Source organism: Pan paniscus, chromosome 4 (genome assembly GCF_029289425.2).
Source record: "Pan paniscus chromosome 4, NHGRI_mPanPan1-v2.0_pri, whole genome shotgun sequence".
Lineage (NCBI taxonomy): Eukaryota > Metazoa > Chordata > Mammalia > Primates > Hominidae > Pan > Pan paniscus.
This window is the reverse complement of record NC_073253.2, coordinates 8,080,755-8,106,680: the sequence shown is the minus strand read 5'-3', so window position 1 is coordinate 8,106,680 and position 25,926 is coordinate 8,080,755. Positions and strand designations below refer to the sequence as shown.

The window sequence follows — 25,926 nt, the reverse complement described above, 5'->3', positions numbered from 1 at the left end:
GCGCTGAGCAACCTGAGGCCGGCAGACTCCGAGTGGGCCCCTGGGCGGGCGGGACGGACCGCGGCCAAAGCTGGGGCGCTGGACGGGGGCGGCATGGAGGACGACGAGGAGGAGACCACCGCGTCCACGCTGCGGGGCAAGCCCAGGCCGCCGCCCGTCTCGGCGCAGTCCGCCTTCAGCTACATCCCGCCGCGGCGCCTGGACCCCAAAGAGCACAGCTACTACTACCGCCCGGCGCGAGTGAGGACCGCGGACTGGGCGCGGAGACCAGAAGGCTGCGCGGCTGGGCGGCTGGGCGGCTGGGCGGCTGGGCGGCTGGGCGGCTGGGCAGGGGCTGGCGGTCTCGGAGGGGCGGGGGAGAGGGGATCACCGCAGCGGAAGGGTCTTGGGGCGGGGCTCTCCCTCGGAGGGAGGGCGTGGGGGCGGGGTTCACCTTAGGGAAGTGGGCCTGGGGGCGGGGCTCACCTTAGGGGCGGGGCCTAGGGGCGGGGCTCACCTTAGGGGAGGGGGCCTGGGGGCGGGGATGCGCCGCCGGGGACTGGAGAGGAGCTCACAACGAGGAGGGGCCCTGGGAGGGGCTGCACCGCTAGGGATCGGGGACAGAGCTCACAGCTTAGAGGGGCCCTAGAGGAGGAGCGCACCTTCGGGCAGGGACCCTGGGGGGCAGGGCTTCACTACCAGGGGTGGGTTCCGAGGGGCGGGGCTGGACAGCCTGTGGAGGGGGCCGGGTAGGAGCGTGCGGAGATGAAGGGGGCGCGGCAGGGTCAGCTGGGGAGACAGGGAGGGTGAGCTCCCGCCAAGGCGCCTGGACCCCAAAGAGTACAGCTAAGGCGACTACCAGTGTCAGCTGAACCCCTGGGACGAGGATGTGGGAGAAGCCGGGTGCGCGAATGGCTGTCTCAGCTGCGATCAGGGGCTGGGAGTCGCGGGAATGCTCAGATGGGACCCGGTGCTCTTCGGAGAAGGGAGCGGGAGCCACTAGGTGTCAGGATCCCTCAAAAGCACAGTGGCTCTGTCGGGACAGCAGGGGGCTCTTTCTGCCCAGGGTCTGGAGGGGGTCGCGGGAAGCCGGGGCCGCCCAGCGGGCTGGGCGCGGCTCCCTCTGGGGTCTGTCTGCGGCTGGCCCAGGGTAGCAAGGAAACAAGGCCTTGCTGCCGGGACTACGCCCGGATGGTCCAGGGCGCGGGAAACCCTCTGCCCTCCTGCAAACCGAAGACCAGAAGGAATAGCTGGCGAGCCGCCTGCAGGGATGGTTGGACTGAGAGTGGTCCCTCTGTTCTGTCCTGGCCACACCGGCCTATGCATTTCCTGGGATGGGCTCTGCGAGTCTGCGAAGGCCACTGGGCACCCTGCATCTCCCACCAGCGGCCAAAGGCAGGAAAAGTAGTAAATTCAAAGCCAGTTGAGGGTCATCTACTCCTCTCTTCTCACCATTGTTCCTAAATGTCCCCGGTTTGTCTTGCTTAGGATGCAGAGGCAGGGGAGCCATTACTGAAAAGGAGCATTCATTGAGGACCCTCAGCCTGCAGGCATAACTGGGACAGGTCTTTCTAATTCTAGCTGTCCTGGTGGCTTGAGTGCCTAGAGAGGGATATAGATTAGCCAGTTGTCCTAGGGGGAAGGAGATCGTTCCCTTATGGTGTATAAGGTGTTCCCAGAAAATGCATCCTTCCTTTCCCCCCCTCCTGCCCCCACAATCCTAGACCCTAAATAAATTCCCCTTCTGACTGGGTTAGCACACACTGGCCTGCATGCCACACATAAACTGTAAGCACTCTTGGACAGCCTCACCAACAGAAGCAATCGTGTTTCTAGTTTAGACAACTGCTGTCGGTTGAATTGTGTCCCCTTGAAATTTATGTTTTGGAGTCTTAATCCCCAGTACCTTAGAATGTGAACTTATTTGGAAATAGAATTTTACAGAGATAATCAAATTAAAATGAGGCCACTAGGATGAGCCCTATTCCAGTATGACTGGTGTCTTTGAGAAAAGGGGAAATTTGGATATATAGAGACAGATATGCATGTATTAGTCCTTTCTCACACTGCTAATAAAGACATACCCAAGACTGGGTAATTTATAAAGGAAAGAGGTTTAACTGACTCACAGTTCAGCATGGCTGGGAAGGACTCAGGAAACTTACAATCATGGCAGAAGGAGATGCAAATATGTCCTTCTTCACGTGGCAGCACGAAGAGGAATGAGTGCACAGTGAAGAGGCAAGACCCTTATAAAACCATCAGGTCCTGTGAGAACTAACTCACTATCACGAGAACAGGATGGGAGGAACTGCCCCCATGATTCAATTATCTCCAGACGGTCCCTCCCAGGACATGTGGGAATTATGGGAACTACAATTCAAGATGAGATTTGGGTAGGGACACAGCCAAACCATATCAGGGAGGATGATGTAAAGGGACACAGGGAGAAGACAGCCGCCTACAAGCCTCAGGGAAAGGCCTGGAACAGGGCATTCCTTCACAGCCAACTGCTTGATTCCATACTTCTGGTGCCAGTACTGTGAGACAATGAATTCTGTTGCTTAAGCCACCTCATCCATGGTACTTAGTTTGTGCAGCCCCAGCTGACAAATACGGCAGCCATAAACCTCAGCCTGCTCCCAGGAGGATCTCTGGTATCTGATAGCTCCTCTCTGCTTGGCTTTGAGCAATATGCAAGGACAGGGGGAAAAGGGACGTTTGCAATCAGATCTGTCTCTGCAGCCCTGTTTGCCTGTTCTCCCAGGCTCGATTATCCTCTGAATATTAAGACAGGAGGGAAACACGAGGGAATGGTAAGTTCCCAATCTCATTGCCACCAGGGACTTCATTTTTTTCCTCCTGGGAGCAATATGTTTTGAAAGAACTGTTACCTATACATAATCTCATTTATTAAATGAATTTTACATTTTAAGTATGCAATACTCATGTGACTGCCAATCAGCTTATGATTAATGCATAGCAGTAATGCACCGCATGAGATAAACAGCTGAAAAAATAAGGAGTGTTTTTGTGTTAACTTGTTCTATGCTGTTATGTTGAAAGGAAATAAAATTCATCTGGCTGTTGGACAGAATAAAAACATTGGTAATAATGCCATTTGAGGGATCCTGTAAATAAGATGGGGGCACCAGGAAAAAGAGCAGAATCTGCATCCCCTGTGGGCCAGCTACTGCCTAGGGAAAGGCGGTGAAATTGATCCTGGCAGGCACAGTTCATTCTTGCATTTACCAGTCTAATTAACGTCTCCACCTTCCTGGGACCAAACTAACCGAAGGGCAGAGAGATGCCTGAAGTGTGAAGTGACTGGGACTCCATCACTTGGAAGGAGGTCCGCTGGGAGTGGGCCGGAAACCTGCCCCTTTAATGCTGGGGTCAGTAAACCGAGGCTCCTTGGCCAAACCTGGCCAGTTGCCTATTTTAATAAATAAGGTTTTCCTAGAACATAGTCTCACGCCTATGTGTTTGCATGTCTGTGGTTACCGCAGAGAGCTGTGTAGATTTGGCAGAGACCATGTGACCTGCAAAGCCCAAAACAGTTACTACCTGGCCCTTTACAGAAAAAGTTTCCCACCCCCTGCTCTAATGTATCACTACCTTCTGGAAGGTAGGTATGGAACTTAGAACAAATTAATGCAAAGTGGATTTTTGAAAAAACAATTTTTTTCCGTGCAGTTTGGGTAACTGAAGTCACAAACAAATTCAAGTCCTGAGGCCTTTAGTACCACGCAAAAGAAAACAATGCTACAGAAATGTTAACATCTAAATTAAAACAGCCTCGAAAGCAACAAGAATAACAAAAGCATTTTGAAGCCCATTTGACAAATAGCTACCAATGGTAATAATCCACTCCTCAGGATGATATGAACTGGGATTTAATCAGCTGCAGGACCAAAGAAACTGATTCTCTGACCTAGAGACTATTTGGAATAAAGTGGGTAAATTCTGCATCGCAGGTGTTCTAGAGAACTCAGTTACACCTAAATTTACTGTAAACAATTTCAGGCTCTATTTTAGGAGACTGAGGAGGGCAGATCACTTGAGATCAGGAGTTCAATCAAGACCAGCCCAGCCAACGTGGTGAAACCCCATCTACACTTAAAATACAAAAATTGCCAGGTGTGGTGGCCATACCTCTAGTCTCAGCTACTCGGGAGGCTGAGGCAGGAGAATCACTTCAGCCCAGGAGATTGAAGTTGCAGTGAGCTGAGATTGCACCACTGCACTCCGCTCTGGGTGACAGAGTGAGACTCTGTCTCCAAAATATAATAATAATAGTAAGAAGAAGAATAATTTCAGGCCCTAATCAAGCTGAGTAGTAAAAACAGTACAGAATTAGTTCTTAAGCCAATGCTATGGTCTGAATATTTGTGTTCTCCCCAAATACATATGTTGAAATCACAACCCCCAACATGACAGTATTAGGAGGCGGGCCTTTGGGAAGTGATGAGGACATGAAGGTGGAGCCCTCATGAATGGTATTATCACCCTTGTTAAAGAGACTCCAGAGAGCTCCCTCGCCCCTCCCAGCATGTGAGGACACAATGAGAACGTGTCATCTAGCAACCAGAAAATGCTCCCTCACCAGACACCAAATCTGCCCCCGCCTTGATCTTGGACTGCCCAACCTTGAGAACCTCGAGAAATAAACATCTGTTGTTTATAAATCACCCAGCGTATGGGTATTTTGTTACCGCAGCCTGATGGGACCATTCTGTTTAGTTTATTTCTGTGTGACACACAGTAGTGTGTGTACTGATTAGTTGGTAGCACAGGCTGAGTCATCCTGGGTAAAAATATTGGCTCCATGTTGACCAGCCATGTGGACCTGCCACATTAACACACACTGTTTCACTCTACCCACCTTTGAGGCAAATGGTGCCAATTTCATAGAGCTCTTATATGAATGACTTTAATTAATCATTGCAAAGTAGCACATAGTAAGCCCAATGTAACTATAGCTATTATTATGATTTGCCTTTGTTAGTGATTATTAGAGCTTCTTTTCACTAAGTGCTGGATCCCAGTCGCAAACCTCATATCCCTGACCCTCGTTTGCTGTCAGAAATTAACACAGGTGAAGGCAAAATGTGAGTGTCAATCTGTGGCTTCTAATCCTGTAAAGCAGCTCCCTTCAGGGAGCCCACAGAGTGGACGCACTGAAGGCTGCACACTTATTTAAAGCCCCAGTAATGCCTCTGAATTGTAAGACAAATTTGTCATCTAAAGCTGCCAGCAAAAATGTGATCGGCTCCTGTACGGCTCCCTAGAGTGTTCTAGTAGCGTGGGCTTTGCCCATAAAATATGGTTCCTGTGGCAGCAAAGCAGATTCTGTTCAACGGTGTTCTTCAATTACTTTTTTCTTCTTCTGCCTTGTGCAGCATTTCTGCTGCTGAAATGAAAAAGCAGTCAAAGGACAATGCCATTTTATGAAGATTTTGATTAAATTCCTCAAAGTCTAAGAGCTGCATTTAAAGCAATTATAACTGGTTTTAGAATCCGCTTTCCCTCATGCTGAGGGGGCTTGTGGATAGCTCTGTCTTGAGTGAGGCTTCGCTGTAAAGACCCCACCTTAGGTTTGGTGGGATTAGCTGGCTTTTCTTCTCTGTGTATGTTGGGGACAGAAGCTGACTGTTTCTTTATGCATCAAGGACTCTACCTCCCTGAGCACTGAATTTCCCTTTGCCAAGTGCAGCCAAGCACCTATACAGATGCATGTTGATATGGTTTAGCAATAAGTCCCCACCCAAATCTCATCTCCAATTGTAACCACCACGTGTCGAGGCAGGGACCTGGTGGGAGGTGATTGGATCATGGGGGCAGTTTCCCCCTTGCTGTTCTCATGATAGTGAGTCCTCAGGAGATCTGATGGTTTAAAAGTGGCACTTCCCTCTTTGCTCTCTCTCTCTCTCTCTCTCTCTCCTGACAGCATGTGAAGAAGGTCTTTGCTTCCCCTTTGCCTTCTGCCATGATTGTAAGTTTCCTGAGGCCTCCCCAGCCATGTGGAACTGTGAGTCAATCAAACCTTTTTTTCTTTATAAATTACCCAGTCCTAGGCAGTTCTTTATAGCAGTGCAAAAATGGACTAATACACATGCTAACTGTCCAGAGGCACAAAGGGGAATCTCTGAAGGACCTGACAGTATGCAGACAGTGCTCAATATGAGCCTCCCTAGGTCCTCCCTCTATGGATCCTGTCTGCTTAGGAACCAAGCACCTTTACCACACACACTCAGCCGCTCCAAGGGGGCTGTGTGGGGAAGGTGAACTCAGTTCTGTTGCTGATCTGCCTGTCCTTATCTAGGCAACTCCCCATTATCCAGCAGACTCATAAGCTTACATGCCTTTCCAAAAGAATTTGTACTGGCCCAGTGAAATTACGACCTCTCTGCATGGATACCTCTTTCCTTCTCCCTGCCTATTTTTCTCCTTTTGCCTATTAGTATCTAATCTGCTAAGTATTTTCCTTAGTTATCTTGTTGTTTTCTCCCACTAAATGTGAGCTTTGTGAGGACAATGATTTACCTTTATCACAGCTATGTCTTCAGCAATCAAAAGAGTGCCTGTCTCATAGTTGGAACTCCATAAATACCTGTTGCATGAACAAATGAGGAATGAATAATCAGAAAGCCAATTTTTAAAACAAAGGGATAAGTCACCGACTTACAAAATTTGCTTCTTAGACTAAATTGGGGGTTTCGGTTTGGATTATCTGCTGCTTTGCTTATCCCTGTCCTCGTTCTCCTCCTCTGGTATCGTCAATGGCAGTGGGCTATAGTTCCTTCTCTACTTCTCTAGTTGCATTTTCACTCTCCAGTGACCTGCCCCTGGAAAACTCAGGGCTTGGGGGAATGGGGCTGAATATCTTCCTCCAGGGCAGGTAGCTCCTTAAAAAGGGGTTGGTCGGGGGACTGAGCCCAAGGCCCAGTTTCCCTTGCAAACCCATTTATGAGAGAGGAATGAGTGAAAGGGGAGGCAGGCATGTTCTAGTGGAGACCTTTCACATGGTACGAAACACCGAGAGTGAGGAATCCATGTTCCAATGAATCAAAACTCCTGTGTGAGCATGTGCTCTGTGTCTTTTCATTGAGTGCATGTTTGTCGAGATACGTATCTAATGTTTTTTATACAAGAACATATTCACACACAGATCACACAAATATGGACACATATATTGCAGCTTGCCCTTTTCATTTAATAACATATCTTAGTTTTTCAAAATCACCCCGTTTTAAGGGGTACAAGCAAATGACACAAGAAAAGAGACAACATTTTTCCCAATAACTTTGACCAAGAGGAACATATAAGATTGAATTCGAGTTTCAGCCCCTGTGGATCGCGGTTTCTTCCTGAGTTGTGAATTGCTGGGCTGGGGGTGAGGGGGTGAGTAGGGAGCTGGTATCAGTGGAAGAGGAAAAACAATTGACTCCACAATCACCAAGTTTCCAACTGGTGACAAGTTGAGCACATAGATGAATGTAGAACTCTCTGAATCAGAACACTCTTAGAATTTGACACAGACACAAGATCAGAGGGAGGAATTATCTTGACTTCAGTCTAATGGTAAAATATCCAGATTATTTGAAAATTTATAAGAATTTCTAAAACTTGTGATATTAATGTACCAGGAGAGGACATAGAATCTTTTCCACAGGAAAACCAAAAACCCAAAGAGAATAGTTGAGTATTGTCTTTTCAAAAAACCTAACATTGTGTCCTTCGCAAGCAACAGTCCTCTGAGATACAGAATTTTGAATGCTGTTAAAATGAATAAAAATGTCCTCATTAAGCTTCACACAATACCAAACCTCCAAGGAGATGCTCTGGATTTATTAGAAGTAAATTGAGGCCCTGATGAATCAAAGGAAACTGTTTTGGATCACCTTGGGGGTTTTCAGTTTTAAAAGTAGGTTGTTTATCCCTGGACAGGCAAACTCACGGAAAGCCTCAAGATGAGGAGGTCATAGTGCTGTGGCTTCTGAGGACAGGAAATGAGGTAGCCCACTCATAGGTTGATTAGCATATTAGACAAGGTGGGCTAGGATGTGCTATGGAAACACACCCTAAACCCAAAAAGTCTTAACCGCCGGTGTGCTGGAGCTGGCTTGTATGACTCACAAAAGCCAACTGTTAGCATTTCTTCTAAGCTCTGCATTTAACTGGTAGCCTAAAATTGACCATGACCGAAGTGTTTACACCATAGAAATCATCAAATACTACAAATCAGATTTTTTTCTCTCCTGAAAGTGGGTTGTTAAACATAGGTGCACCAACGGGCTTAACATAATAACCATGACATCATAGAGGCTTATTTTTTTCTCATTCATAGCCCAACATTTATGTTTCTCCAGGGAGGCTTTTGGTGCAATTGCTTGGAAATCCAAGTGCCTTCTTTTTCATGGTTTCACTATTACTAGGGCCTAGGAGTTTTTAGGACTTTAGAGTCATTTATTGGATGCTCTGAATTTATTAGCCAGTGAGTGGGGAGAGAGGGTTTGGAGGACTGCCTGGGAGTTCTTTATGGACCAGGACTAGAAGTAGTATTTACTGGAGTCACCCACATTCCTGGCCCCAGCCTACTTGTGGGGCAAACTGGGAAATGCATCTTCTGCTTGTTCTGGAAGACGTAGTATGTTTGATGAGCACATAGCATTACCCCTGCCACAATTACATGACAAAAGGTATTAATTTTTTTCTCTTGTTTTTTTTTTTTTTTCTTTCTTGTAGAACTTACTGGTCCAACCTTATGGTGGAGAGTGAATTAATGCTTTAAATACTCTGAAAGAGAGGAGAAAATAAAGGACTACGGTCCCAGTTTGCTCAAAAACTTACCCCAGTTATTTGTGTGAGAGTGTGTGCAACTTCTGGGAGTAAGAGTGCTTCTCAGGTTGGGAGGAGTCATGGGGCACGATGGCTACTTCTTGCCAAGTGTGTTTGCCTGGGCTACCATAAAATGTACCATGGACTTGGTGGCTTAAAACAACAGAAATTTCTTCTCTCTTAGTTTTGGAGGCTAGAAGCCTGAAATCTGGGTGTCACCAGGATTTTTTTTTCTAATTTCCAACTTTTAATTTGTGAAGGATATGTAGGTTTGTTACATACGTAAACGTATGCCATGGTGGGTTGTACAGATCATCCCATCACCCAGGTAGTAAGCCCAGCATCCATTAACTATTCTTCCTGATCTTCTCCCTCTTCCCACGTCCCGTCCTCTGACAGGCCCCAGTGTGTGTTGCCCGCCCCCCATGTGTCCCTATGTTTTTATCATTTAGCCCTCACTTGTAAGTAAGAACATGCGGGATTTGGTTTTCTGTTTCTGTGTTAATTTGTTAAGGATAATGGCCTCCAGCTCCATCCATGTCCCTGAAAAGGATGTGATCTCATTCCTTTTTATGGCTGCATAGTATTCTGTGGTGTATATGTACCACATTTTCTTTATCCAGTCTATCATTGATGGGCATTTAGGTTGACTCCATATCTTTGCTATTGTGAGTAGTACTACATTGAACATACATGTGCATGTGTCTTTATAATGGAATGATTTCTATTCCTTTGGGTATATACTCAGTAATGGGATTGCTGGGTTGAATGGTATTTCTGCCTCTAGGTCTTTGAGGAGTCGCCACACTGTCTTCCACAATGGTTGAATTCATTTACACTCCCACCAACAGTGTAGAAGCATTCCTTTTTCTCCACAACCTCACCAGCATCTGTTGTTTTTTGACTTTTCAATATCCATTCTGACTGGAGTGAGATGGTATCTCATTGTGGTTTTGATTTGCGTTTCTCTAATGATCAGTGATGTTGAGCTTTTTTTCATGTTTGTTGGCCACATGTATGTCTATTGAGAAGTGTCTGTTCATGTCCTTTGCCCAATTTTTAATGGTTTTTTTTTTCTTGTAAATTTGTTTCTTGTAGATGCTGGATATTAGACCTTTGTCAGATACATTGGTTGCAAAAATTTTCTCCCATTCTGTAGGTTGTCTGTTTACGCAGTTCATAGTTTCTTTTGCTGTGCAGAGCTCTGAAGTTTAATTAGATACTATATGTCGATTTTTGCTTTGTTGCAATTCAGCAGGATTGGTTCCTTCTAGGGACTGTGAGGGAAGGCTCTGTTCCAGGCCTCTCTCCTTGGCTTGTTGACGGCCATCTTCTCCCAGTGTCTCTTCACATCACCTTCCCTCTGAATGTTCATGTCCAAATTTCTCCTTTCAATAAGGACATCAGTCATATTAGCTCGGGGGTCTACCCTACTCCAGTATGACCTCACCTTAATTAATTATATCTTCAATTACCTTATTCCAAATAAGGTCACATTCAGAGTTCCTGGGGATTAGGACTTCAACATGTGAATGCTTGGAGGACACAAGTCAGCTGATCACATCCAGTGAGGTTGTTCGGCAGTGGTTCTAAGTACAGCAGTGTGGATCAGTCTCCCGTCTCACCTTCAGTCACCTGCACTTCCTACCCTTGGCCCAAGCAATTGCCCATCATTCATTCTTTTCTGCTACTGTACTTTGTGCACACCTCTCTTATTCCATTTATATTTTTCTGTGGTTCATAACTAATGGGTTAATTTCTCTTCTCAGTCTGTGGTCTCTTTTAAGGTAGGGACTCCCCATTTCTGTCCTGGAGCCTGGCATAGTGTCTTGCACAATAGTAGGCCTAATGTGCTGTGGAGGTTGAAAACTGGAGGCCTCCACTCTACCCACGGCATCTGCCCAGGCCGCCTGTGGACCAGAGCAATTTCTCAGGATCAGGGGTGGAGGTCACTGTGAGGGAAACTGAGGGTAGGTGATCAAGCACCATGACCAGGCTAAGGCCATGCTACATTTTAACAATATTCAAAACACAAAGGGAGAGATCACCAGGTGAAAAATGGATATTTTCTGTTTTGCTTTTTTTTTTAAAGGAACATCATCTGTGAAATAGAGACAATTCCTTGAGGGATTTTAATGGCAAAATTTCAGTAATTTCAGAAGCTCTGTCTTGTGATAGCATCTAAATCCCAATTGGTATTAGTATCATCTTGCTTCAAGCCATATGAGAATAAAAGAAAAAAAAAGAAAGATTAATAATTAAAATCCTGGGAAAAGACAGATTTCCAGTTTGATTAGTTATTGAAAATGGATAGTCACATTTCAAAGCGAGGCTGCCTGCCTGCTGATGAATTTATTTTTTTTGGTCCTTATTTTTCAATGATAGAAAAATTCACTTTTACTCTGGAAAGTTCTGAATATGCAAAATCTGCACAAAAATAAGCTTCCTAAGACTCTGATCACTCCACATCCACAAGCAGTGAGATTCCTAGTAAACACTAAGATGTAGAAGACTGTTGGCAACTAATCCAGGGATTGTGAGGCAGGCATGGCTGCTCATAGTGGTTACTTTAATAGTGTTTTAGGAGACCTGATTAGAATGAGAAGAAATAGGCATTTTCTCTGTAAAGTTGCATATTACACTGGGCTTCTTCAATATAGGGAACAAAATGAATGAACATATCCTTTCTCATTCTGATAACAGTAATTGCATTCTGATTCTATTCTTAAGTCCATTCTTCCTTCTTCAGAGTTTTTCTCCCAGGATAATCCAAGCACCCCAGTGGGGGCTCACTCAGTTCAGGAGGGTTGGACCTGATTAAAAGCACTGTGCAGAAGAAAATACAAGACCAGGCAGCCACTGGAGGATCTATTTTCCTTGCTGTTTGTGCCATCCACTCTGGGGGGGGGGCTGTCCCTCAGACCTGGGTGATATGGTTTGGCTGTGTCGCCACCCAAATCTCATATTGAATTGTAACTCCCACAGTTCCCATGTGTCGTGGGAGGAACCCAGCACGAGGTGATTGAATTATTGGGGTGGGTCTTTCCTGTGCTGTTATTGTGATAGTGAATGAGTCTCATGAGATCTGATGGTTTTAAAAAGGGGAGTTCCCTGCACAAGCTCTCTCTCTGGCTGCCACCATGTAAGAAGTGCCTTTCACCTTCTGCCATGATTGTGAGGCCTCCCCACACATCATCCACACAGAACTGTAAGTCCATTAAACCTCTTTCTTTTATAAATTGCCCAGTCTTGGGTATATCTTTATCAGCAGCATGAAAACAGACTAATACACTGGGTGAGGGTGGCTGCCCACCTGCAGGGAGCATTATAGGGTTTGAGGGGCCACCAGACAACACCACTTTGCCACAAGGTTCTCAGGATGCAGGAGGAGAGAGTGCTTCTTGGCCATGGGTGTAGCTTTCTCCCAGGGGTTCAGTTCTAGAGACTAGGTCTTCACGTTGTACACTGCAGCTGTTCTCCCCAAAACGCATGGAACAGGGTCAGCCAGGTCAGGAGGGATTCCAAAGGCAATAGGACACCTAGATGATGAGCAAGAGCCTGGCTACTATTGAATCCCTTAAAATATTGGGCGTATGTGGGGTGTCATGGGGGTGATGGAGATCAAGCTATTGGCTGGCCAGTGGCTCTGAATCTCAAAGGAAAGGTCTGGGTGGCAATGTCTTTACTCTGGAGAATTTATCCTCCCTCATCCTTGAAGAATGTGTGTGGTATACTTGGGCTTCCTGTGTATTACTGGGCGGCCCATCCCAAAAATGTTTGCTTAGCCTCTGCAGGCCAGCAGCAAATTAGCTTCTGTACCAACAGCTGCCTATGTTATGGATATTAAAGATATCGAGATTTCTCTATCATGTCTTAAAATGTTTTTTTAAAGTTTTCATTTTATTTGATAAGCAGATGTCTAATTTGTATGTAGTCAAAGTGATTGATATTTTCTGACATTTTTTCCTATTGTTTTCATGTGTACGAGTTTTCTAATGGGTTTTCTTTTCCTCCTATTTTTCTCATCATCCAGAATTTACTTTTGGCTATAATGTGATGTGAAGGTCCAAAAAACTAGCCAATTGTCACAATACTACATGTTGAAAGGCTTATCAATTCTCCATTGATTCAGGCTTTTAAAAAATCCTATGGGTACATAGCTATAGGGTAGGTTGCCATCAGGAGACATGAAGGCCAGGGTGGTTTGACATGAACACATCCAGAAGTTGAGTGAGAGTGAAGACAATGATAAGAGATGCTTGTGTCTGGTGAACTCATAAAATGGCCAGCAGAGGCACAGAGGCAGAAGCCACAGCTCCTGGTTGGAGGTTGCTTTCCTCCTTCAAGCCGATTAGAGTGACTCTGAACTAAGACATACCAGGATCCTGCAGTGGCTGGCCAGGGGCCTTACACATGTTACTGTTGGAATTCTTATGAATCTTAAAGTAATAATTCTAAAGACCATGTTGTTTCCTTACTAGACGGCTCATTGAGTGAGGACAGTAGCCGCGTCTGAGTTATCTTCTAAATTCCCTCAGCAGGAGCACAGCATGTTGCACATGACAGATGATCTGTGAATGATTTGCTAAGGATTGGCCAAAGCTACGTTATGCTCTAGTTATTCCCACTACTGGCCAGAGTGCCAAGTTCCTGCAGTCAGTGTGAGTGGGCATTATGTATTTTCCAACATACTGTATATAAGTCTTGCATCCTTTTCACTGCCTACTTCCACCTCTGTATCCTCCTGTTGGAGGGAATCATTCTAGCATCACTATCTGGGAAAAAAAACAAAACAAAACCAACCAAGCATAAGCTAGAGACCTAATGCTCCCAAATCCCATGGAGACATGTCTGAGTGTGCTGCTGGAAGATTTAAGGCAGCTGGAATAACATAAATGACAAGCCTGACCTACAAGGTGAAGATTAAAGACCAGCTAACACATGCATTCTTTTTTCTTTTACTAGATACCGAACAAGGAAGATTTTCTTTTGTACTCAGAAAAAGTTGGGATGATAAAATGGAGATAATATAGATAATGGCTCTGTTAATGGGTCATTTTCTAATACATCAGAGTTGTGCGTGTATGTAAATTACATACAGATGATATATACATGTATATTAAATATATGTATTCATATATATATGGATTACCAAGTGTTACACTTATCACCTATGATTAAAGAAAAAATACTTTTATCTCTCAAGAGAGGGGTTTGCACATAGCCTGACTCTTGGCTAGTGTTAGAGTTCAGGAACCAATACACCAAAATATGGCACTCTGACACTCTGGCCTCAAGAAGAAGGCTCAAGGTTTCTCTGACCACCCCCTACCCCCACCCCTGGTTCTTGTCTCTCAATCTTGTCTCTCCCAAAGCACTTGATGAAGTTGGTCTCTAAAGTTCGCTTATCTGCCTGAAGTCTAGACTCACCAAAGAAGAAAACAATGACCCCTGGTACCTTCCCTGAGTTTTCATTAACTGCATTCATGTCATGGGAAGACAGGTTGAAGTCTGTTAAGACACCTGGACAGACTTTTGTCACAGGCCATCGTCTGCCCTGTGGGCCAAACAGACTTTCTCCCAGACCATTGTATCTTCTCCAAGCCCATTGTATCCCCCTAAAAATAACTTACTACCTCCCTAAAATCGTCCGCATTTCCCCATCTTCCTTTCTCGTATGAAGAAGGCTATACAAGCATCTGTAGCCCATGGTGTGGTGGGGTAATCACCCTGAGATGTCCCCCATGCACGTTAATAAAAATGTGTATGCCCTTTCTTCTTTTAATCTCCCTTCTGTCAGTTGATTTTCAGGCAACTTTCAGAAGGCAGAGAAGACGTCTGCCCTTGGCTCCTGCACTAGCGACTTAAAGGATGACTCCTGTTAAGTTTCATTATCCTAGTATGTAGGTATTGTTTGTTTTTCAAAGAAGCTCAAGCTTATTATAGAAAATTTGAGAACACAAGACAAGTAGAAATGAAGGAAAAGTACACACAGATATAACCTTAGAAATGTCATTTTGTTATGGTCTGAATGTTTGTGTCTCCCCAAATTCGTACGTTGAAGCCTCACCCCCAATGTGGTGGTATTGGGAGGCGGGGCCTTTGGGAGGGGATTAGGCCTGAGGGTAGAGTTCTCATAAATGGAATTAGTGCCCTTATAAAAGAAGCCTGAGGGAGCTTGTTTGCCCTTCCAGCATGTGAGGATACAGGGAGAAGACACCATCTGTGAATCATAAATTGAGCCCTCACCTGACACCCAATCTCACAGGGCCTTGAACTTGGACTTCGCAGCCTCCAGGACTGTGAGAAATACACTGCTGTTGCCTATAAGTCACCCAGTCTATATGGTGTTTTGTTATAGCAGCCTGAATGGACTAGGACACATTTTTATTTTAAAGTTTGAGCTCTAGCAATGGAGTCAGACAGCAAGACAGCTTGGGGAGCCACCTCTGTCAACAAGGGAGGAGAAAGTTGAGAAGTGCCATGAAAATGTCCCTGCTTCATACTGGGCCTCTCAGCAACCTTCTCTTGCTGGTGAGGCCTGGGCTTCTCGCTGCTCCACGTCACAGCTGGTTCTGCTTGGTGAGGTGACCTTTCCTACCACATACTCACCACATGCACCTCCAGCCTCCCTTGGGAAAGAACTGGCATCTGTGCTCCATCGGGCCTCAATGACCCAGCCTTCAAATTAACCCACGGCTTTCTTTCTCTTTTTTTTCCTAGACAGGAATTATTTCCCTCTATGATTGTGTTTTTAAGAGGCGCCTAGATTATGATCAGAAGTTGCACCGAGATGACAGAGAACATGCAAAAAGCCTGGGACTTCATGTTAACGAAGAGGTAATATTAAGACAGAATATTAACAAGTTGTCAACAGATTAACAAAACTTTACACAGGCATATCTAGTTTTATTACACTTCACTTTATTAGGCTTCATAGATACTGTATTTTTTACAAATTGAAAGTTTGTGGCAACCTTATATCAAGTAAGTCTATTGGTGTCATTTTTCCAACAGCATGTGCTCACTTCCTATCTCTGTGTCAGCATTTTTTAACAATAAAGTATTTACAAATTAGGATCTGTACATTTTTCGGACATAATGCTATTGCACACTCAATATACTATAGTATAGTGTAAACGTAACTTGTATATGCACTGGAACACCAAAACGTTTGTATGATTCACTTAATAGTGATATTTATTGCCGTGGTTTAGAACCAAACCTGCAATATCTCTGAGGTATGCTTGTATATGTGTGTGTGTGTGTGTGTGTATGTGTGTGTGTGTGTGTGTGTGTGTGGTGGGAGGGTGTATGTACAGTCATGCGTTGCTTAACAACAGGGATTCATTCTGAGAAATTCATTCGGAGAAATTCATTGCTAGGCGATTTTGTTGTTGGGTGAACATCAGAGTGTACTTAACACAAACCTAGATGACATAGCTTACTCCACACCTAGGCCATATGGTACAGCTTATTGCTCCTAGGCTACCAATCTGTACAGCGTGTTATGTATAAAATATTGTAAAGGATTAAAACACAATGGTAAGTATTTTTGTATCTAAACATAAAAAGGTACAGTAAAAATATAGTATAAAAGATAAAAATGATACACTTATGTATCATTTACTTACCATGAATGAAGCTTGCAGGACTGGAAGTTGCTCTGGGTGAGTCAGGGAGTGAGTTGTGAGTGAATGTGAAGGCCTAGGACGTTACTGTACACTACCATAAACTTTATAAGCACTGTACACTTTGGCTACACTACATTTATTTTAGATTTTTTTTCTTCAATAATAAATGAACCTTAGCTTACTGTAACTTCTTAACCTTATAAACTTTTTAATTTTAAAAACTTTTATGGGACGGGCGCGGTGGCTCACGCCTGTAATCCTAGCACTTTGGGAGGCCGAGACGGGCGGATCACGAGGTCAGGAGATCGAGACCATCTTGGCTAACACGGTGAAACCCCGTTTCTACTAAAAATACAAAAAATTAGCCGGGCGTGTTGGCGGGCGCCTGTAGTCCCAGCTACTTGGGAGGCTGAGGCAGGAGAATGGCATGAACCTGGGAGGCGGAGCTTGCAGTGAGCCGTGATCGCGCCACTGCACTCCAACCTGGGAGACACAGCGAGACTCCGTTTCAAAAAAAAAAAAAAAAAAAAAAAAAACTTTTATGACTCTTTTGTAGTAACACTTAGCTTAAAACACACATTGTACAGCTGTACAAAAATATTTTCTTTCTTTAGATCTTTATAAGGTGTCTATTTTTAATTTTTTTAAGCTTTTAAAGTTTTTGATTAAAAACTAAGACACAAACACACACCTTAGCCTCGGCCTACACAGGGTCAGGATCATCAGTATCACTGCCTTCCACCTCCACATCTTGTCCCACTGGAAGGTCTTCAAAGGCGACGTCACACAACACGCATGGAGCTGCCATCTCCTAGGCTAACAATGTCTTCTCTGGAATACCTCCTAAAGAACCTGCTTGAGGTTGTTTTACAGTTAACTTTTAAAAATAAATTGAAGGGGTATACTCTTAAAATAGTGATAAAAATATAATAAATACATAAACCAGTAACATAGTCATTTATTATTATTGTCAAATACTATGAGCTGTACATAATTGTATGTACTATGTTTTATATGACTGGCCGCACAGTAGGTTTATTTTCACCAACATCACCCAAACACATTAGGAATGTGTTGCGCTACGACATGACAACAGCTATGACATCATTAGGTGATAGGAATTTTTCAGTTCTATTAGGTTTTGACATTTTCATGGCAAAAACAGCAATTACTTTTGCACCAACTTAATATTATAACCTTATGGGACTACCGTCGTATATGAGATCCATCATTGAGTAAAATGTCATATGGCACATGACTGTATGTGTATATGTGTATGCATGTATATAGGCATACATGTGTGTACATGTGTGTATGTATATGTGTGTATATGTATGTACAGATATGTATATTTGTATATGTTGTACATATGTTTGTGTGTGGGCATATGTGTAATATGTGTACCTGTGTGTATATATGTGTGCATGTGTTTGTGTATATGCATGTATGTGTGTATCTATTATATGTGTGTATATGTGTGTGCATGTGTGTGTGCCTGCTTGTGAATGTGTGTAAATGTGTGTATAGATGCATGTATATGTGCATATGTAGGTGGATGTGTATATATTATGTGTGTATATATGTGTGAATACATGTATATATCATGCACATGTGTGTATATTGTATGCATGTACATGCATGTACATATGTGTATATTGTATGCATGTACATGTGTGTACATATGTGTGTACATGCATGTGTGTATGTGTGCACATACACATACATATTTAATATTGTGCTCAGCTGCTTTCTGTAATTTTCTTTATGCAGCTCTCCTCTATCTTTTTGTGCCAAGAAGCTAAGGCTAAGGTACTATTATAGTTTCCTCTATTCAGTCATGTCATTGTGTATTTTTCTTGATATTGTTGTTTGGTTCTTTAGAATTTAACAATTTAAGGACAGCAAAGCTAAGACATTCCCTTCAACGGATAAAACAAGTCTCTGCTTAACCTCTGAGTCCTGGCTTTCATAATTTTTCTAGAAAAGTTGGTCTTGCAGAGCAGAAATTGCACACACGAGAACATTTCTTCCAAGTTTAGTTACCAAGCCACCGTAACCAGCACATGTGGTGCATTCTAAGTTGATGCAAAGTTATTGTCTTCCTCAGGAGAAAACTGTGGCAGGTAGTTTTTCAGAAAAAAGCCCTCTCAGAGCTGCCATTCCTGAAGGAAGAGAGAAAAAGGCAAAGAAATCATGGGCTGGGTGTGGTGGCTCACACCTGTAATCCCAGCACTTTGGGAGGCCAAGGTGGGTGGATCACTTGAGGTCAGGAGTTCGAGACCAGCCTGGTCAACATGGTGAAACCCCGTCTCTACTAAAAATACAAAAACTAGCCGAGCATGGTGGTGCACGCTTGTAATCCCAGCTACTCGGGAGGCTGAGGCAGGAGAATTGCTTGAACCTGGGAGGCAGAGGTTGCAACCATTGCACTCCAGCCTGGGCGACAAGAGCAAGACTCCTTCTCAAAAGAAAAGAAAAAAAAGAAATGATGAGCAAATTCTAGGTAGTGATGAGTGGTATGAGGGAAGAGGAAGCCATGTGAGGATGTAAGATGGGGAAAGTGAGAGGGATGAGCAGGGAGCTGGGGAGGGGAGGGGTCAGGGAAGACCTGGACATCTGAGCCAGGATCTGGGTGGTGGGAAGGGACCAGCAGCAGCAGGAGCTGGGAAATGACCAGGAAGAGCACAGGGACAAACGGGTAGAGCAAATGGTCCGGCACAGTTTCCCAACATGTCCAATGAATACACCAGCCAGCCTTCTAGCAAATTCAACGGTTCCCTGCCATAGGCTACTTCCCTGTGAAGCCCCTGGCTTCAGCGTGGAGGTTCCCTCTTGGTCTACCGTGGTGGGACCCAGGCAGAAAAAGCTCCCAGGACCCAGGCTGATGGATGCACGGGTAAGCTGTGCTGGCGAATGCAGTGGTGCTGACTATGTGCTTTGATAACTTTCACCAGGAACAGGAGAGGCCGGTTGGAGTGCTGACGTCTTCTGTCTATGGGAAGCGCATCAATCAGCCCATTGAGCCCCTAAACCGGGACTTTGGCCGTGCCAACCACGTGCAGGCTGACTTCTACAGGAAGAACGACATCCCCAGCCTCAAGGAACCTGGCTTTGGGCACATTGCTCCATCCTGAAGCATCCCCGTGGCCCACAGGGCATGTCCGATACCCTGTGGCCTGGCAAGTTTGCACAGCGAGAAGGTGGCATCTGGAGCCTCCTTTCCCCTTCTCATGACGCCTAGGAGCTTGGCTATGCCTGTGTTGCATCTCTACAGTGGGACACATGAACACGTTAGCAGCCCCCCTCAGGTTGCTGGGTTAGGAGCCTGACCAACAACACCTTTAGTACATGTGAAGAGTCTCTGATGCGATGATTTTCAGCTGGAATTATTTTTGATCAAATGAATCTGGAGACCGATTCATTGTGAGCACCTGAATAAAATGAAAACTTTGTTTCCCCTTGGTAATGGTTGGGTTGGTTTCTGTTCACTGGCTCTCTACATTTGCCAGGATTCTTTGGAGAGGCAGTCACAGGAGTGAGGTGCAGTTGCTTTTCCCACGAGTTAGGGGAACTCCTGCTGCCTGGTAACACAAACAACCCTGACATGTTCCCTTCTCCAGGAGGAGATGTGATGACAATTGTCTTTTGGCACAATTGAACTCTAGAAACTCCATTCTTGTTTTTTCCAGAGGTCTGAATCCCAAATAACAGATTTTTGTGCAGTTGGGACCAGGAGCCCTAGTAAGGATGGGTGGCCTTGGTGGCCAGCAATGCTCACTATTACTGCTCAGAGAGAGGGGGCCAGTCATGGGAAGAGGCTAGATTTCGGTGTTCAACAAACTTGGGTAAAATTCTGGTTGCTGCATTTTCTAGATTTGTGTTCTAGGGCAAGTCATATCATCTACATGAGCAGACATTTCCTCATCTTTAAAGTGGAATTTCCAAACCTAGAAGAGTTCATGCGGGAGGCAATGAGCTGCTGGAGCGCAGGCATAACACAGGCACCAGTGTGTGCCCCACCCAGTGCCCCATCATCACAGCAATGACTTGACTTTAAACAGTCTTCTTTTTGGAAGCAGTCGCTTGTAACCTAAGTTGGAAATACTTACTTTGGAGATAATTTGAAACTTACCCAAGTATTAAAGTATCAGCTACATTTTTAATGAATGGATCCCTTGGAAGAAATCATCTCTCATCTACCATGATTAAATTTCCCACAGTTTAGCAGTGAATGGGCAGGTGGCCTAATTAATTTCAATACTGATTGCTCCATCACTGGTTTTATTGTTTTGAATATGCAAAAAGGATTCTCTAAAAATAAATGACACTGAATTCCGGCAATTTCAAGGCTGAGTGACTCCTAAGTATTTCTTTATTTTTTTGAAAACAGTTTTTCAGCGTAGATGTCTTTTATTTATTTCAAACAAATGGCAGTAGTTTATTTTGAATGCCTTTGGGTGCATTATACCATATTTATAGTAACATAATAGAAAATATATAAAGTTTGGGTTATAGAAATATTTATAAATTATTCATTATTCAGACTTGATTTCAACAAAGACAAGGCATCTGTAAGTGGCTGTAATAAATCAAAGTCAAACTAAATTATTTTCATTTACTTTAAGTCAGACCTTACTCCCTTCACCTTCTACTACATACTGACTTTCAAAAGGCAGGGCTGTAATTGGCCAAGATTTCAAAAGATCTCACATTTGTTGGCCGTAAGAGAAAATGAAGTATATTTCTCTTGGTATCCCAGTGTTTATCATTTAAAGCCAATGCATGAATGCTTGTTAAAGCCATCACACATCATATATTCTTATATTAATGGATTGTTTTGGTTTATCAAATTTTCATCACTGGGCAATTATGTTGCTTTTTCTTTTTTTTCGTTTTTTTTCTGAGACAGAGTCTTGCTCTGTCACCGAGTGCAGTGGTGTAATCAAGGCTCACTATGTTCTGGACTTCCTGGGCTCAAGTGATCCTCCCACCTCAGCCTCCCATGTAGCTGGGACTACAGGCACGTGCCACCATGCCCAGCTAATTTTCTTATTTTTTTGTAGAGATGGGGGTCTTGCTATGTTGCCCAGGCTGGTCTCAGACTCCTGGGCTTAAGTGATCCTCTCTCCTCGGCCTCCCAAAATATTGGGATTATAGGAGCCACTGCACCCGGCCTGATGATGTTACCTGGTCATTCGGTGTATCCAGAGCAAAGGAAAGATGAATGGTTGCTGCCTTTCGGAGCACAGTGAATTGGGAAGGAAGAATAATATTGTGGATTGATGACAAAACTTGGACACTCCTAAACAGATATGTAAAACACTGGGGTTTTTGGGCAACTGGACTGGAGGCAATTTCTATGAGAGGCTTCCTGTAAGACTTAAAGGTTAAGGAGAGCACTGGGGAGAGATTTTTTTTCTTGAAGCCAATGGCACTGGGACCTGGGCTGATGAGAGGTGCACTGCCAGTTTTCTGCCTGGCATTTTTGCTCACAGGGATGCTTTTAGCTGCCCAGAGCTTTAAGGAGCTTTGACCAGGAATAATGCTCTTTCAGATTCAAGGAACAGGCAGTTTTCCATTCTAGCCTGGCCTCAACTGCTAATCAACTGTGGAACTCCGAACACGTGCCTGAATTACTCTGCCCCGTTTCCTCACCTGCAAAAACACTGGGGAGGGAGGGAGGTCTGAAGCTTGATCAGGGATCAGAATCACCTGGAGAACCTGTTCACTAAACAGCAGTTGTGCTGGGCCCCCGCCCCGGGGATCTCAAATTCAGGGTCCTCCTTCAGGTTGAGGCCTGAGAATTTCCATTTTTGATAATTTACAGGGGATGCTAAGGCTGCTGCTATGGGACCACACCTAGAAGGGACCAGGTGCACACAGAGCTTCCCACAGTGGATTCTGACAATGACTCTGAATGCTTTTAAAAGCCTATTGTTTGGTAAGACTGGTGATATGGCTTTGGGAGAGCACAGTTCTCCTTTTGAGTTCTTTTTAGCGCAAACCCAAGTTCGGTGCGCCCCGTGGGGGAATGGGAGGGACTCTGTTTATGAGAACTTGGTGGACCACCCAGCTGGGGGTGTTCACTCAGGGTAGGTGAACTAAGGTGACCTGCGGATGAGTGTAGCAGGATGTAACAGAGGAAGAACCCACGAGGCACGCCTGCTGCTCATCCTTACACATTTTACACCAAGGCCAGTTTGAGCTCACGGAAACGCTACGGCATCCGTGAGGAATGAGTTAGAGGAAAGAGAAAAGCCCTTGTAATAATTCTCTTGCTTTAATCACTGTTTTTGGAGATTTAGGTATATTAAGGCCAATGCTGAGTTGTGATTACAGGATCAAAAAATTCCCCATTGAGGCAGAATACTAAATAAGTCATGCTCTACTCACACTTTGGTGATGAAGGACGGTTATCAGCTTCGATAAGTGCCTTTTACTGGGAATGAGTCACAGTCCTGGCACGGCAGCTGCGCCCGTGCTGTGAACGTGCCACAGGGCACCTGCCAGCCTCTCTCACAGTCATTGCCTCGTTTAATCACTAGCGATTCCATGAGTTGCCAATAAGGAAAGTACTCCTAAGAGGGACTAAGAGATGTGTTCAAAGTCACACAGCCAGTAAAAAATCAGAGCCAGGATTCAAACCAGGAACTTGTGCTTCAAGTTCGAGTTCCCACGAATAAAAGGCTTCCTAAGAGATCATCTGGGTTCTCTACTTCTTACAGATGCCTGCCATGAGTTATAAAAAGAAAACAAGTTTGACCAACTGGGCTACAATTTGCAGTTTTGCTTTTAAACATTAGCTTACACATGATTGCTCTACTTTTCACTATTTGGCAAAGTATGATTTCTTTATGTTAAAAGTACCAAACAACTTATGTTGGATTTACAAGAACAAATTCTTCAAGGCCTTCTGTCTTTAAAAATGCATGAATGTTGGCTGTGTGTCTTCTTTAGCCTTCTCAGACTTACCAGGCAGTTTGTGGGTCTTAGTACTTCTCTCAGTTAGCTCACGCTATTGTGAGACTGATTTGCATAGCTGATTCCAAATTATTCTTTTGCAGTCTATGTCTGTTAGCTCTAGCAAAACATTCTTGGAGACAGGAGCGTAGTGGACGGAGGGGGCACTGTTGCTCGCAGAGAATCTTTTTACTATTAAAGTATTTTTCCCTGAAAGCGTTCTCTAGAGATGCCCAAATTAAAATCAGACCACTAGATACATTCAACATGCTTGCCTGCTTTCCAGGGAGCTGAGTAACCAGTTATCTGCATCACACACTGTGTCCTAATCTGAATTACATCTCAATATTGGCTTCTGGAGAGCTCTTTCTGAAACAACTGTGTCAAAAGGGAGAATGGATGGAAAACAAACCTTAATTCTGGAGCAAACCACAGGAGAAAGAAGACAGGAAAATAAAAGATACAGGCACTGTAAATCAAAGTACATAAAACTTTTAATGAATTAACTTTACAAAAGACAAATGGCATCAAAACATCAGACGAGTTTGATACAAAACTGGTCCTAGGCTGTGAGGACTAATTCTGGTGACGGATGGCGACGTGCTGCTGGCATGAGACACACGGAGCAGAGGGACGAGAGCCGTGGGTCCCAACGGGGGCCCTTGGACACCACTGGCAATGAGACAATGGGTGAGCACAGAGTCCACGTGGGGGACAGAATCAACTTATTCACGAATACTGTGTGTTTGAATATCAGACGAGCAGATGCGGTTGGCGAGCTACCATATTTTCCAGAAAAGAACATGCACCAGAAGATAATATACACCCCCTAGTTTTATTGCCTTAAGAATGTGTGTGTGTTTCACCTTTCTCCTCTGTTAGTTCTCCCAGTGCTTTTCTTCTATCACGCGCGCTCCTTTTCCCTTTTGCTTAGGAGCAAGCACAGTGCAAGTGGCAGAACGATCTGGGCACACATCAGACACCAAACGGTATGCCACTGGGTCACGAGAACGAGTCTGCAGAGGCTCCATAGGACAGACAGCACGCACATCAAAAACAAGGGACAGAAGTTGCAGTCAGAAAGTGTGTGATACCTTCCTGAAAATACAGTCTTCTTGCCAAAATGAAGGTGACTCTTCAGGATGCCACGTTGCTCTGGGAAAGGGACCTTGACATTTCTGTGTTTACAAAGTACGTCTTCAGGTCCCCCTTTCCTTTCACGTTGATTATTCCTCGACAGGTGCACGTGTATCCGAGGGTCTGCAGGACGAGGCTCGTCTCCTCGGTAACCTAGAAGGCACAGGAACACGGGAAAACGGGCTTAGTACATACATTGATACAACCCATCTGACTCAAGGATGAAGAGCTAAAAAAAGCACCATGCTCTTTGACCCAGGAATTCCACTCCTGAGAAGTTAGTAGAAAAGTGAGAGTAATCCACAAGAAAAAAAGGTTGTAAAGGACAATGTTGTTTAATTCAGCGCTGGGATAGTGAAAAACTGGAAACAACCTAAAATTCAAGTAACTCCAGTAAACTACGGTGCTACGATGCTATTATGGATGACACAATGTCAAACCATTTCACCCAGAAAAGGAATTGAGCCTGGATGCAGGCTATGATTTCAACCACATGATGTTATGTATTCACACTGAAGAGACCTGGATGAAAGAGAGTAAACCAAAATAGATTGGAGTGGTGGGATTCTGGATGATGTTTATACATTGTCACGAATGTCCTTTCATGAAATAAACATTAATCATAGATGTCAGTGTCGATGGGAGGAACACCCCGAGAAGGACCACTGAGCACTGTCGACTCCTGCCAATGGTCGTGTCTGTCAGGTTTGATGCCTTTGAGTGAAGTAACCTAAAACTGAAAGAGCTGTAGGAATTTGCACTGGTGTCCGCATGAGCATGATGCTCCCAGTCAAGTCTCAAAGGTCTCCTCGCTTCACTGCATTGAAACGGGGGGCTGAGGGCAGCCCCTCTTGCAGGCTGCTGGCTTGACAGGACCACTTATTTCCTGCCATTGCACCGACAGGCGAGGGACCCGGCAGCCGAACCATGTCCAGGCCCTGCAGGTCGGATGGCCGTGAACTTGCTGGCTCTGACAGCTTCCTCCTCAGCGGAGATGCACTGTCCGGTACTGGCTCTCTGAGCTTCCGTGTGTGCTGCGCCTTCCTTAGGACACCCTGTCTGGGACTGTGGGCCCGCGCCTGCCTGGGCTTGGGCTGCCTGAGTGTGGAGGAGCTGCAAAAGCAGAGAAGCAGTGAGACACACAGGCGTGGTCTGAGGGTGAGGCCTCAGCTTCTGAGGCCAGGGAAGACCCCTCTGTTGGCTACCTGCTCCTCCACCCAGTGTCCCCTAGCAGGTATCTGAGTTTGGGCAGACAGAAAGCCCTGGGAATGCTGCTTTGGAACCATGAGAAAAAGGCACAAAGGAGCAATCTCCTCCCACTTCATCTGGGAAGGCAGCTGGCATGGCGGCAACAAGGGCACCTGTGAGACCCTGG

General features: G+C 44.8%; 2 protein-coding genes across 4 annotated transcripts in view; one reads left to right on the top strand and one right to left on the bottom strand.

Moving 5' to 3' along the window:
• The first annotated feature begins 93 nt into the window (after positions 1-93).
• On the top strand, positions 94-21,583 carry CFAP90 (cilia and flagella associated protein 90). Its single transcript, XM_003809227.6, has 3 exons — positions 94-240; positions 15,544-15,660; positions 19,409-21,583. The coding sequence occupies exons 1-3, from the start codon at positions 94-96 to the stop codon at positions 19,586-19,588; spliced, it is 444 nt and encodes a 147-aa protein (XP_003809275.1). The 3' UTR covers positions 19,589-21,583.
• Positions 21,584-23,890: 2,307 nt separating this feature from the next.
• Positions 23,891-25,926, bottom strand: part of ADCY2 (adenylate cyclase 2) — a 435,519-nt gene continuing 433,483 nt past the window's right edge. For all 3 annotated transcript variants that reach the window (XM_034959722.3, XM_034959723.3, XM_034959724.3), the window contains one exon: positions 23,891-24,704. In XM_034959722.3, coding sequence (XP_034815613.1) covers positions 24,552-24,704 — 153 coding nt within the window. In that variant the 3' untranslated portion in view covers positions 23,891-24,551. The remainder of the gene's footprint in view (positions 24,705-25,926) is intronic.

Coding starts and splice junctions, on each gene's coding strand:
- CFAP90 (XM_003809227.6), top strand. CDS start 94: ATGGAGGACGACGAGGAGGAGACCACCGCGTCCACGCTGCGGGGCAAG. Junction 241..15,543: donor ACTACTACCGCCCGGCGCGA/GTGAGGACCGCG, acceptor TTTTTTTCCTAG/ACAGGAATTATTTCCCTCTA. Junction 15,661..19,408: donor GACTTCATGTTAACGAAGAG/GTAATATTAAGA, acceptor AACTTTCACCAG/GAACAGGAGAGGCCGGTTGG.